The 14,271-nt window shown below is 52.8% G+C and overlaps 1 protein-coding gene across 2 annotated transcripts in view; it reads right to left on the bottom strand.

Annotated features, from left to right (window-relative positions):
- The window catches only part of TRPV3 (transient receptor potential cation channel subfamily V member 3), a 42,713-nt gene that overhangs the window by 17,942 nt on the left and 10,500 nt on the right, over window positions 1-14,271 (bottom strand). For both annotated transcript variants that reach the window (XM_030800074.1, XM_030800075.1), the window contains exons 5-8: window positions 13,483-13,637; window positions 12,544-12,720; window positions 5,673-5,813; window positions 2,405-2,685 (exon numbers count right to left, since the gene is read on the bottom strand). In XM_030800074.1, coding sequence (XP_030655934.1) covers window positions 2,405-2,685; window positions 5,673-5,813; window positions 12,544-12,720; window positions 13,483-13,637 — 754 coding nt within the window. The remainder of the gene's footprint in view (window positions 1-2,404; window positions 2,686-5,672; window positions 5,814-12,543; window positions 12,721-13,482; window positions 13,638-14,271) is intronic.

The raw sequence follows: 14,271 nt of genomic DNA, 5'->3' as shown, positions 1-14,271 counted from the left end.
TTGAGGCCAACAGGGCCGGACCAGCCAGAGGCTGGCTGGGCCCAGGGGACGCACCGGCCCAGGATGGGTGGAGACCTGCCTCGGCGCCTGGCGCCACGGCCCCTGGGCCCCGTCTTTATCTGTGGAATGTGCACAAAGCTTGCTGTTCTGCCCATCTCACTGGGGGTTGTGAATACCAGGGACAAAAGGGGTGAAGGTTCTTCGCAGGCTGCAGCAAGCTGCACGATCAGCTTGAAATGCCTCACGCCAGCTGGGGCCACAGTTCAGTGAAAATTCCAGGCACTGATGATTTTTTAGAAACAGTTTCCATTTGCTCCGGACTTGAGAAGAAGCCAGAAGTGTTCTCAGCGTCCCCAGCCCACCCTAAGCCAAGACCCTTCCAGCTGTGGCTCGCCACTCTGGCCAGAGAGGTAGTGATGAGAGACACACCACGCCCTACAGGGAGGCCCGTGGGACTTCAGTAGGTCAGTGATGCTCAAAATCTGCTGCATGTTAGGGTCACTGGGAAACTTAGAAATTCCCACAGCATGGCCAGGTGCGGTAGCTCACGCCTATAATCCCAGCACTTTGGGAGGCCAAGGCGGGTGGATCATTTGAGGTAAGGAATTCCAGAGCAGCCTGGCCAACATGGTGGAACCCTGTCTCTACCAAGAATACAAAAATTAGCCGGGTGTGGTGGCGCGTGCCTGTAACCCCAGCTACTCAGGAGGCTGAGACAGGAGAGTCACTTGAACCCGGGAGGCGGAGGTTGCCGTGAGCCATGATTGCGCTGCTGCACTCCAGCCTGGGCGATGAAGTGAGACTCTAGTCTCAGAAACAAAAAAACAAAAAAACAAAAAAAAAATTCCCACAGCATCAACTAATGAAATCGAAATCTCCAGGGCGGGACCCAGGAGTCTGTATTTGTGAAGCTTCCTGGCTGGCTCCAAAGTGCAGGCTGGACACAGAGCCACTGTCTCTGGCTTCCTACTTCCAAAAAGCTGAGCCCTGGGTTATCCCAGGATGACACATGGGCTTCCTAGGGCACCAACTCAAGACCCAAGAGGAAGGGACTGTTGGGAAGGACAGTGTCAGAGACCTGGCCTCACAGGACCCCCTGGGTTCCCATCCCATCTGTCATGAGAGCCCAGGCAGAGAGCTTCTAGGGATAAGGCCAGGTCTCCCCATCCCACACCCCAGCCTATAAAAGCCCCAGGACGGTGGCCAACCTGGGCAGCATCCAGAAAAGTTTTCTGGAGGACACGGAACAGAGGAGGGAAGCAGGGGACAGGTGCCTCCCCCAGGCCAGCCATGGTGGGCACACTGTCCCCGAGAAAACAAGGGGGTCCTGGGACCATGCTCCATGCAGGAAGCCTCCTCCCTGGGCTGGGGTGGCAGGGACAGCACCCGCCACAGTGGCACACAGGGAAGATGGCCTTGGAGAAGGCTCCTTCTGCAACCACAAGCTGACTCTTCAAAGCCCCAGCAAGCTGTGACCATGAGGGTAGGCAGGAGCTGCGGGGAGGCAGACGCACAATTCCTCCTCTGTTGAGGCCGTTCTCCATCTCCTCCTCCCCCACAGGAGAATCAAAAGGCCCCTTGTGGGTCCTAGCCCTGACCACTTGGGACAGGACCAAGGCCCTCGGGGCAGCTGACCAGGGAGGCGGGTACCCTGAGGCTGGCACAGCTGCGATTACTCAACAGCCACCACCCCGCAGTGTCCTCTGATGGCATCCCAGGAGCCACAGCCTCCTCGCAGAGCGCAGAGACAGTGAGGCTGAGGAACACGCTTGGACCCCGGAATCAGTCCCCTGAGAAGAACATCTCAGACCAAGCCATGACGCCGGCCCCCGAAAGAGATCTGAGCCCAGCCCTGCTCAAGTCTTCACCAAGGCTCCCAGCTAAGCCTCCATTTCTCAGCCACATCACACAAGGCAAAAGGGGCCCAAAGCAGCCACACTCTCTGCTGGGGACAGAGTTCCAACCGGACAAACAGGCTGGGGTCTCTCCATAATTGGGAAATGGCAGCACATTAGCTCTGGGCCCGGAGCAGCCATTCTGGAACTCCCGTCCTCGTGAGAGGCAGAAGGCCCCAAGGGCCACCCACTGCCAGGGCTACTGTGTCATCTTAGCCTCAGGCTCCCCCAGCCTGGCCCTTCCAGGACAAGACATGGAAACACGGCGTATTAGGGACTGAAGTCTAGAGAGCGGGCTGCATCGCACCAGCTCCGCGTGGCCCCTCAGAACAAACCCGCCTCGGGCCGCCACGCCACTGCAGTTCTGGACCCAAGGCTGGGACCTTCTCAAGGCTGAGGCTGTGGTCTGTGAATCCCCGGCAGGGCCCCCGGGGCTGAGAGAGTGGCAGCTGTGCCCCCCGACCTCCCGACCTCCCGACCTCCCACCTCCCCGTGCCCCATGGCCCCACCTCAGCCTTGCCCATCTTGGCTGCCAGCTGCAGCGGCGTGAGGCCGTCGTTGTTGCGAGTGGTCTCCAGCTCCCAGTTGCCACTCCGCAGGAGGATCATGTCGTACATGCGCTTCACGAAGTCGTTCTGCGTCTTGAAGTCCTCGGCCACGGTCACCAGGGCGTGAAGGATGTTGTTGCCTCGTGAGTCCTGCGAGGTGATGTCCGTCTGCTCGTGCTCCATCAGCAGCTGCACAATCTCGGGCTGGTTGGTGCACGCTGCCAGGGCCAGGGGCGTCTCACCTGGGGGATGGGCGCACCGAAGCTTGGTTCCCTCATGGGCCGGAAGCAGCGTCCCCCAAGACCCAGGACTGGGGCCCGTATCCTATCTCAGCAGGATGGGCAACTCAGGTTCCCTGGCCCTCTCCCCATCTCCCGCTTCTATGGGGAAGAGTGAAGCTAGATCACTGCGGTAGCCTCCTAACTGGCCTCCCTGCCTCCACCCTGGCCCTTTAATACTCTGCTCAGCACAGCAGCCAGACCAACCTGTTAGAGCCTCCCCCAGAATGAAAACTCAGATTCCAACGACAGCCCACAAAGCCCTGCATACTCTGACCTCCTCTCTCCCTCCTGCCACAACGGCCTTTTTCCATCTCCTCCAACACGCGACCCGGGGGCCTTCGCTCGGTTGTCCCCTCTGCCTGTAGATAGCCGAGTCACTTGCTCCCTCACCTCCTTCAAGTCCCTGCTCAAACGTCACCTTTCAGTGAGCCACCTTAACCACTCTATTTAAAATTAAAATCCACCCTCCTCTTGCCCCAGATTCCTTGTCCTCTGCTTTACTCTTTTTTTTGAGATGGAGTCTTGCTCTGTCGCCAGACTGGAGTGCAGTGGTGTGATCTTGGCTCACTGCAACCTCTGCCTCCTGGGTTCAAGCAATTCTCCTGCCTCGGCCTCCCGAGTAGCTGGGACTACAGGTGCGCGCCACTATGTCTGACTAATTTTTGTATTTTTAGTGGTGACGGGATTTCACCATGTTGGCCAGGATGGTCTTGAACTCCTGACCTCGTGATCCACCTGCCTCAGCCTCCCAAAGTGCTGGGATTACAGATGTGAGTCACTGCACTCGGACTACTTTGTATTTTTTAAGAGCACTTATCATTTTGTATCATAGTGTATAAAACGCTTATTTATAATGCTTTTTACCGATGGTCTCTCCCTGTCTAGAACGTAAGTTCCATGAGGGCAAGGATCTCTGTTTTGTTCACTGATATATTTCAAGTACCTAGAACAGTACCTGATGTAAACAGTAAGTGCTCAATAAATGCTTGTTAAGGAAAAATAAGGCAAGTGACTCACATGAAGTCACACAGCAAGCCTGGGACACGACCAGCCCTGGACACCAGGTCTTCCGCTGCCTCCTCTCTCCTCGCCCCACCCAACAAATGCTTCCCAACACCGGCTCCAACCAGGTCCTATGCAGGGCAATGCAGACACACTATGAACTGGACAAGACCCCGTTTTCCAGGACACCCACACCTGGACACCCAGGGCTGCCCAGAGTGCAGACTAGCTGGTGATTTAAAAACCACGCAGAAGATAGTCCCAGCTACTCACGAGGCTGAGGCATGAGAATCGCTTGAACCCAGGAGGCAGAGGCTGCAGTGAGCCGAGATGGCGCCACTGCACTCCAGCAGCCTGGGCAACAGAGTGAGAGTCCAAAAAAAAAAAAAACCACCCAGAAGAGAAAACAAACAGATGGGTGATCATCAGTCAGGCAAGCCTGGGTGGCAGGAGGGGTCTCCTCTGCAACAGAGTTGCACAGAGAAATTTTTGGGTGTGACGGAGCCATTTGTTCCCTGTCCTGATTGCAGTGGTGGTTAACCAACTCGACGCATTGTGAAAATGAACAGAACTGTCCTCTAAAACGGGTGACTTTCACTATATCTAAATTATGCATTTCATTTTTTTTTTTCCTAGAGCATCCTAACCCCAGTTGCTTCTGGACTCTGTGACTTGTCAGGCAGGGGAGTTCTGCCCTCTCACTCTTGACTCCCTGTCTGCAGTCCTGAGATGCACTGGGCCCCAGCACAGAGGTCAGAGCTGGAGGCCAGGACACCTAAGTCAACACCCTGCTACCCTGGGGAAAGTCCTTTCCCTTCGCAGAGCCATCTCCTCACCTGTAAAATGGGGCTGCCTCCTTGGCCTCCCTCCCAGGTCTCTGTTCCCTCAGAGGGCTGCCCAGGACAATGCTTCTAAGACCACCAGGTGACACCACCGGAACATGGACTCCTCCCCCAACACCTCTTCCCAGCCCCTCCTTCTCTGGTCCACCCTGGTGTCCTGCTCAGATGGACATGCCCAGCCTCCTCCCCTCCTGCCCCTCTGGGGCACCAGAGCCTCTTAAGGCAGGGACAGTGCGGGTGGAGCTCAAAGCGGGTGGCCCCTCCCTTCTTCCCTCCTTCCTTCCTTTCTCTCCCTCCTCCCTCCTTCCTCCTCCCTTTCTCCCTCTCCCTTCCCTCCCTCCTCCTTCTCTCTTCCTCCCTCCTTCCTTCCTCTCCCTCTTCCCTCCTTCCTCCTCCCTTTCTCCCTCTCCTTCCTCTCCCTCCTCCTTCTCTCTTCCTCCCTCCTTCCTTCCTTTCTCTCCCTCCTCCCTCCTTCCTCCTCCCTTCTCCCTTCCCTTCCCTCCCTCCTCCTTCTCCTTCCTCCCTCTCCCTCCTCCTTTCCCTTCTTCTCCTCCTCCCTCCTCCCTCTTCCTCCTCCCTCTCCCTCCCCCTTCCTCCCTTCCTCCCTCCTTCCTCTTCCCTCTTCCTCCTCCCTCTCCCTCCCCCCTCCTCCCTTCCTCCCTCCTTCCTCTTCCCTCTTCCTTCTCCCTCCTCCCTCTCCCTCCTCCCTCCTTCCTCCTTCCCTCCTTCCTTCCTCCCTCTTCCCTCTTCCTTCCTCCCTCTCCCTCCTCCCTTCCTCTCCCTCCTCCCTTCCTCTCCCTCCTCCCTTCCTCTCCCTCCTCCCTTCCTTCCTCCTTCATCCTTCCCTCTTCCTTCCTCCCTCCTCCCTCCTCCCTCCTTCCTGCTTCCCTCTTCCTTCCTCCCTCTCCCTCCTCCCTTCCTCCCTCTCACTCCTCCCTTCCTTCCTCCTTCCTCCTTCCCTCTTCCTTCCTTCCTCCTTCCCTCTTCCTTCCTCCCTCCTCCCTTCTTCCCTCCTTCCCCCTCCCTCCCTTCCTCTCCCTCCTCCCTCCTCCCTCTCCCTCCTCCCTCCTCCCAGACTCCGCACCGGGCGGGGGCGGCACCCACCGAAGTAGAAGCCTTCGTGTTGGTACTTGGGGTTGAAGAAGGCCCCCTTGGCGTGGGCGTTGACGTCGGCGCCGGCGGCGATGAGCACGGCCGCGATGTCCCCCTGCCGCCGCTCGATGGCGATGTTCAGCGCCGTCTGCCCTGCGGACCGGGCGGGGACGCGACGGAGCCTCAGCGCCGGGAACCGGGGCCTCTTGCCCACCCTCTCTGGCCTCCATACCCTCCCCGAACCCACGGGGAAATCAGAGCCCTGGTCTGTGTCGCCAGCTACCGGGAATCCCAGCTTTATTCTTTGCTTCCTTCATGCCTGCGCGGACCCAAGGAATGTTTGCGGAGCGCCTGCTCCGGGCTCCGGCCCCAGGCGCTGGGGGTCAGTGGTGCACGAGATGCAATTTCGATTATTTTCCTCGAGAAGCCCACAGTGTCACTGAGAACTAGGTGCCACGATTCAGAGGGGTGCAGGAGCTGCGGTACCCAGAGCAAGGGCCCTTCACAGCCAGAGAGCGTCAGGGGGCTTCCCGGAGCTCTCTAACCTGGGACCTCAAAGTTTAGCGAGGCGGGGTGGGGCCAGCTCATCAGCCAGGGCAGAGCTTGTGCTAAGGGCCAGAGTCACAGAAGGCCTTGAATTAGGAGACTGGCATGACGAGAATGTAGGGCTTGGTGCGTGGGTGTTTTCGGACCTCTCTGGTTGCAAAAGCGGAGGATGCGTTAGAAGCAGCCCAGAGCAGTGAAAGAAATGATGAGGCCTGTAATCCTAGCACATTGGGAGGCCAAAGCAGGTGGATCACCTGAGTTCAGGAGTTCGAAACCAGCCTGACCAACATGGTGAAACCCCATCTCTACTAAATATACAAAATTAGCTGGGCGTGGTGGTGAGCACCTGTAACCCCAGCTACTCAGGAGGCTGAGACAGGAGAATCACTTGAACCCAGAAGGCAGAGGTTGCAGTGAGCTGAGATCAGGCCATTGCACTCCAGGCAGGGCAAGAAGAGTGAAACTCCATCTCAAAAAACAAACAAACAAAAAAGACAAATGACGAGGCCTGGACTAAGGGGAGGTGGAAGGCACATGAAGGGTGGAGAAAGGAGGAAGCCCAAAGACCCTCCAGAGAAAGAGCCTTCAGGATGACCGGCTGGGGAGAAGGGTGTCTCAGGTAAGATCTAGGTATCCAGCCCTGGCGGGTGGGTGAATGATATGCTGGTGACACAGCAAGAGGAAAGAAGGGCAGAGGGAGAGACACTAAGCCTGCTGGAGACCAGAGAACTTCCAGATGGAAGGGACCAGAACGCTGCAGTGGGGGAAGGGTCTCAAAATGCACCAACAGAAACAGCATTTTGCAAAGAGCTGCCACCGTGCCATAAACAAAAATAGTCTTGGTGGATTAAAGAACTAAGCTTTAAAACAAATTAGAAAGTTTGTTTATAGCTAACCTTTTGGTAGGGAAGACCTTCTTAAGCAAGATCCAAAAGGCAGAAACCATAAAGAAAAGGCTGACATATTTGCCTACATAAAGGTTTTTGGTTTGGGGGGCTTTTGGTTTTTTGTTTGTTTGTTTGTTTGTATGTTTGACATAGGATCTTGCTGAGTCACCCAGGCTGGAGTACAGTGGCGTGAGCATAGCTCCCTGCAACCTTGAACTCCTGGGCTCAAGTAATCCTCCTGCCTCAGCCCCCAAAAAGCTAGACTTTCATATTTGGCATAAGAAATGCTCTAAGACATACAGTTAATCAAAAAAAGCAACTTGTAGAATACAGACATGATGGTACTATTTTATGTTAAGTAAGTCAATAAAGCTATTTCTGTGTACATATATACACACACATGTGTGGACTACAGGCCTGCACCACCACTCCTGGCTTATTTTTAAAATTTTTTGTAGAGACAGGATCTTGCTGTGTTGCCCAGGCTGGTCTTGAATTCCTGGACTCAAGCAATCTCCCTACCTTGGAGATTTCTGTATTTCCAAATGAAAGACAAGTGATAGGCTGGGGAAAATATTTGAGGTATATAAAAAGGCAATGTGTTTAAGGGCCGGGCGTGGTGGCTCACACCTGTAATCCCAGCACTTTGGGAAGCCGAGGCGGGTGGATCACTTGAGGTCAGGAGTTCGAGACCAGCCTGTCCCACATGGAGAAACCCCATCTCTACTGAAAATACAAAAAAAAAAATTAGCCAAGTGTGGTGGCGGGCGCCTGTAGGCCCAGCTACTCAGGAGGTTGAAGCAGGAGAATCACTTGAACTCAGGAGGCAGACATTGCGCCACTGCACTCCAGCCTGGGCTAGAGAGCAAGACTCTGTCTTTAAAAAAAAAAAAAAAAAAAGGCATGCCGGGCACGGTGGCTCACGCCTGTAATCCTAGCACTTTGGGAGGCCAAGGCAGGCAGATCACAAGGTCAGGAGATCGAGACCATCCTGGCTAACCTGGTGAAACCCCGTCTCTACTAAAAATACAAAAAATTAGCTGGGCATGATGGTGGGCGCCTGTAGTCCCAGCTACTTGGGAGGCTGAGGCAGGAGAATGGCATGAACCCGGGAGGTGGAGCTTCCAGTGAGCCGAGATCATGCCACTGCACTCCAGCCTGGGCAACAGAGCAAGACCCCATCTCAAAAAAAAAAGAAACGCATTGTGTTTTTAAAAGTCTATAATATATTAAAAGCGCCTATGAATCAATAGAAAGACAAATAACCTAAAAGAAAACTGAGAAAAGATTACAAACAAGCACCTCACGGAGGAGAAAATACACGCAGTGAATAAACAAAGTGAAAGATGTTTGGAATCACTGGTGGTCAGGAAAATGAAAATTAGAACCTAAAGAGTTAACCCTTTTCACCCACCAGACTGCAAAAGAACAAAAAAAAAAGGATAGTTTGCAATGTTAGTGATGAGTAGGAGAATGAGTATTTCTGTACACTGTTGTGGGGAGAGAGTAAATTAGTATCTTTTAGAGACAAATTTGGCAATAACTATTATAACTTTATTTTATTTATTTAAAAAAAATTTTTTTTTTTTTTGAGATGGAGTCTCCCTCTGTTGCCCAGGCTGGAGTGCAGTGGCGCGATCTTGGCTCACGGCAACCTCCGCCTCCCGGGCTCGAGTGATCCTCCTGCCCCAGCCTCCCGAGTAGCTGGGATTACAAGCGTGCCCCACCACGCCCTACTAGTTTTTGTATTTTTAGTAGAGATGGGTTTTCACCTTGTTGGCTAGGCTGATCTGGAACTCCTGACCTCAAGTGATCCACCCGCCTCGGCCTCCCAAAGTGCTGGGATTACAGGCGTGAGCCACCGCGCCTGGCCACTATTATAACTTTAAATGTGCATGCGCTTGAACCCAAATATTCCAATTCAAAATATTTTCTGAAACATATGTGCACCTGTGCACAGGGTCATAGACAAGATCATGCACTGTGACACTGCCACAACGACACAATTGGAAACACCTGGCTGTCAATGGGGGAGTGGTAAGTTAGCCAGCATGCAGCCGCAATTGCAGACTAATCTGGTGAAAAGAAGCGAGACTTTCATATTTTGGCATAAGAAGTGCTCCCAGACATATAGTTAATAGTTAATCAAAAAAACCAACTTGTAGAATACAGACAGTATGATACTATTTTATGTTAAATAAATAAAACTTTTTCTGTGTGCACATATACACACACATATGTCAAAGGCCTAGAAAACTCCTCAAAGTATATAGGTAAAGGACTTTAAAAAAAAAAAACTTATGAAAAATGCTGGGCTGCTTTACAATGAAACTCTATTCATGTGATGTGGATGTTGTCAGGCTGGGTGCGGTGGCTCACGCCTATAATCCCATCACTGAGAGGCAGAGGCGGGAGGATCGCTTGAGCGCAGGAGTTACAGACCAGCCTGGGCAACAGGGTGAAACCCTATCTCTGCAACAAATAGAAAAATTAGCTGGGCGTGGTGGAACGCATCGATAGTCCCAGCTACTCTGGAGGCTGAGGTGGGAAAATTACCTGAGCCCAGGGAGGTCGAGGCTGCAGTGAGCCGTGATCACGCCACTGCACTCCAGCCTGCCCAACAGAGTGAGACCCTGTCTCAAAAATAATAATAAAATAAAATAAGGTAAAATAATAAAAATAAACTGTTATATTGAATCTGATGATGGATGTTTAGAGGTTTGTTATTCTAATAGCTTTATGTTTAAATTTTTTATAATAAAAATGTCTTAATTGAAGAATTGCTTAAAAAAGTAAAACTCTGAAGGCCTCTGATAAAATGCTTTAAAATGATATTAATAAAGTTGTGATTGGTTCCTCTTAGCAGCATAGGGAGGAAATATTCACCCTTGCCCAGTGGGGAAACTGAGGCTTAGAGAGGCAAGGCAGTTGCCTGTAGTCCCAGCTACTTGGGAGGCTGAGGCAGGAGAATCACCTGAACCCAGTAGGCAGAGGTTGCAGTGAGCCGAGATCATGCCACTGCACTCCAGCCTGGGTGGCAGAGCGGAACTCCATCCCCCAAAATAAATAAATAAATAAATAAATAAAGTCATTGCTCTGAATAAGGTAATTTTATATTTTAAAAAATGCTATGAAAATAAATGAAGATAGTGTGACAGAAAGTGACTGGGGAAGAGCAGCTTTAGGGTGGACAATCAGAGTGGTCACCTTGGGTCCTGCCCAGAGTGTGGAAGAATGCTACCCTGCTGGTCCTTGGGCCCCTCTGCTCCGGGCGGAGGAAATGCTGAGAGGAAGGAAGGCACCAGCTAATGGGTCAGAACGGTGGTGGGGCTGGTTTCCAGGAAGACAATAATAAATAGCTCCTCCCACCATTCAGAGAGAAAGGAGGTGCCCACAGCCCCCAAGACCTCCTCACCCCAGCAAGAGGCAGATTCATGAAAGGAGAGGGAAAGGGGAGGCTAAGAACAGGGAGAGGTAAGGATCTGTGACCAGGACGGCAAAGCCTTCATAGAAACACTAACAACCTTCTTTCATTCACTCATGCAAAAAATATGTACTAAGCATCTCTTATGTGAGACCCTAAGGGTACTGGGAAATGAACTGTAAGCAACAGACTTCATCCCTGCCCTTAAGGGAAACATGTTGCTAGCAAAGGTAGTTCGTAAGTCCCACAATACTGACAAGAAGAAAGGAGGATACAAAGGGGACTGAAAAGGGAGAATTAGGACAAGCAAGCTTGAGGCACTGGCCTGAACCTCCCTGTCTGCAGGACTACTGTCAAATCCTTAGAGACAGGCTGAGAATGTGATATGGTTCATCCGGTTTCTCTCTTTGCATTGGCTACCAGGGAGCTCAGTGAGCAGTTTAGCACTCAGTTGCAGCAGTCTTCCCTAGGTTTCCTCTCCTCTGCTCCATACCTTCTAGTTTGTCACAATCCTTGGCTTCTTCTTATATATAACAAAAATGCTTTTGAAAGTCTGCAGAGTTCAAATAATAAATCGCAATTACTTTCTCCCATGAGAAGGGTTAAGGGCCAAAGCTAAACTCCCACCTGGAAAAAGCTAAAATGTGGCAGGGCGTGGCGGCTCACGCCTGTAATCCCAGCACTTAGGGAGACCGAGGATCACCTGAGGTCAGGAGTTTGAGACCAGCCTGGCCAACATAGTGAAACCCCGTCTCTAATAAATACAAAAATTAGCTGGGTGTGGTGACGCACGTCGGTAATCCCAGTTACTCAGGAGGCTGAGGCAGGAGAATCGCTGGAACCCAGGAGGTTGCAGTGAGCAGAGACTGAGCCATTGCACTCCAGCCTGGGCAACAGAGCCAAACTCTATCTCCAAAAATAGAAAAAAAAAACCAAAAAAAAAACCTCAAACGTTTAGTGCCCCCTGGCATATCAGCAAGACGGCATCCATTTATACTTGAGCCAATCATTTTTGCCACAAGCACCTCATAAGACCCTAAAGGGCTGTTGACTGACTCCAAAACTCAAATGAGGACACACCTTACTGATTTTCCCCAGTGGATTTCCTGGCAGGGAGTCACTCTCCCAAATTTGCTCTCCCAGCACCCTCTCTGGCCCACTTACAAAGAAATCCACAAAACTGAGACCCGAATGGGGACAGGTGATGATGATGATGACGGTGATGATGGTGGCCCCTGCCCGGCTCTCGTGCCTCGCTTCCAGCCTTCTTTGCGTTGCTCAACCACGCCAAGCTCAATCCCATCTTGGGCCTTTTGCCCTGATCCTTCTTATCATGTCGGCCTCACACCAAAGATGACCACTCTGATTGTCCACCCTAAAGTTGCCCTCCCCCAGTCACTTTCTGTCACACTATCTTCATTTACTTTCACAGGATATTTTATCTAAAATTACCTTATTTAGAGCAGTGACTTTATTTATTTATTTATGAGATGGAGTCGGGCTCTGTCGCCCAGGCTGGAGTGCAATGGCGCGATCTTGGCTCACTGCAACCTCCTCCTCCTGGGTTCAGGTGATTCTCCTGCCTCAGCCTCCCAAGTAACTGACATTACAGGCACCTGCCACCATGCCCGGCTAATTTTTGTATTTTTAGTAGAGACGGGGTTTCACCATGTTGGTCAGGCTGAACTCCTGGCCTCAGGTGATCCACCCGCCTCAGCCTCCCAAAGTGCTGGGATTCCAGGCGTGAGCCACTGCGCCCAGCCTCAGAGCAGGCTTTAACCTGTCTTGTTCACCAATGCGTGCCTGTGCCAAAAACAATGCCTGGCATGGAACCAGTGCTCAAAATTATTTGCAGAATGAAGGAAGAAAGAGAGGGTTGCCTGCAGCATCCCTGAGTACCATGCCACATGCTTGGGGCTCCTCGGTGGCAGCAGTGCCTCCACGTGGCCTGGCCAGCAGTGGCCCTGCGGCCCCACACCCCACCCTCAGAGACTCCGTCTGCACAGCCCCTCTGCGGGCAGGATACCTTCATAGGCCTCCTCTGTGTACTCAGCGTTGATGAACCTGCCCAGGATGTCATTCTCTTCGGCAAAGGCAAGCAGGGTCCGCACGACCTCCTTGGTGTTGGGGTTGATGTTTAACAAGGCCTTCATCAGGCAGGTCTTCCCCGTGTCGGAGGCCGTCAGCTTGTGCATGAGGAAGTCTGCAGGCAGGGCCATGGATGGAGTTAGAGGAGGGCCCCGGCTGCCCTCGGCCCTCCCAGCCCAGAGGGTGTGGGAGCTGCAGCCACAGACCTCAAGCCCCTGCTCCAGACCCCTGCTCCCAGGTCTCACACTTGGCCGCTGTCCTCCTCCATCTCCTGTGCTGGCTCCTTGCTTTCTGTGGCCTGTAGGAGCCTTATCTGAGGCCTTTTGCTCTTTGCCCACTGTATGGCTTCCTGCTGTCCACCCCCCTGCTGCCACCCTGGAATCTCTGTCTCCAGCCTGCCCCCTCCTCGTGGCCTGCAAATAAAGCTCATGGCCTCCCCATCAACCTGATACTGCACTGGTCCCCGAGACACCCAGAGCTCCACCAGCCACCAAGCTACCCAAGTCTAAATGGCACCATGCTGGACCCTCCCCATCCCTCACTCCCCAGGTCCTCAAATCCTGCCAATGCTCCTGGCTGAGAGCTGCTCAGAACCATTCCCCTTCTCAAGCCCTGCTTCAGGGTCCCAGCCCTGCCTGAACAGCAGCCTTCTCCAGCTTCACCCCGCATCTTCCGCACAGTAGTCAGACCCGACTCTCACCTGCCCAAACCCTTCTGTGGTTCCGCATTCCCCTCAGAGTCAAGTTCAAAGTCCCTAGCCAGAATTCAAGGCCCCTCACACTCCAGCCTCACGGATTGGTAAGGGGAGGGGAAGATGGGCACCAGAAGCCAAGCAGGGCCCCCAGCCCTGCACCCTCTGCCAGGCTCAGACACTCACCAGGCACATCCTCGTCCTGGCGCCGCCTGCAAAGCTCCTGCAGCTCCACCAGCAGCTCCACCAGCTCCTCCACGCAGCCCTCAGACACGGCTGCAAAGATGCGCTTCTTCAGCCGCCTCTTTTTCCTCCTCTGCTCTTCCTTGGCCAGGTGTGCACTGAAGCCAGAAAACGTTTCCAACTCACCACACACGTCCTCTCAAGCTCAATCTCTCCTTTTCCCCCCAAGAGCTGCCTACAGGGCGCTGCACCTGCCACCAACGTCCCCCATGCCTGTCATAATACCTGCAAACCCCTGGGCTCTGTGTGGACCCATCAGGCTCCCCTTGTAATCCATATGCAATCACATTTTGTCAAAATACCTATATTTGGATGCATGAAGTAATGATCAGGAAGGATCTAGGCCTATTAATAGACATGACCTTGAAAATATAAGATTTCATATTTTATGAACTTTTTAAAGTTGTTTGAACTTTTTAAATCTATCCCTCCCTGTCCTCCCACTCCGGATAAACAACCACGGTAATGCGTTGATGTCTCCTTTTGTTTCTTCTCTTTTTTTTTTCTTTTGAGACAGAGTCTTGCTCTGTCACCCAGGCTGGAGTGCAGTGGCGCAATCTCGGCTCACCACAAGCTCTGCCTGCTAGGTTCACACCATTCTCTTGCCTCAGCCTCCTGAGTAGCTGGGACTACAGGCGCCCGCCACCACGCCCGGCTAATTTTTTTGTATTTTTAGTAGAGATGGGGTTTCACCATGTTGGTCAGGCTGGTCTCCTTTTGTTTCTGTGTGTT

Source organism: Nomascus leucogenys, chromosome 19 (genome assembly GCF_006542625.1).
Source record: "Nomascus leucogenys isolate Asia chromosome 19, Asia_NLE_v1, whole genome shotgun sequence".
NCBI classification, from domain to species: Eukaryota; Metazoa; Chordata; class Mammalia; order Primates; family Hylobatidae; genus Nomascus; species Nomascus leucogenys.
Note: the sequence above shows the minus strand (reverse complement) of the source record. Positions and strands in the feature narration are given on the sequence as shown.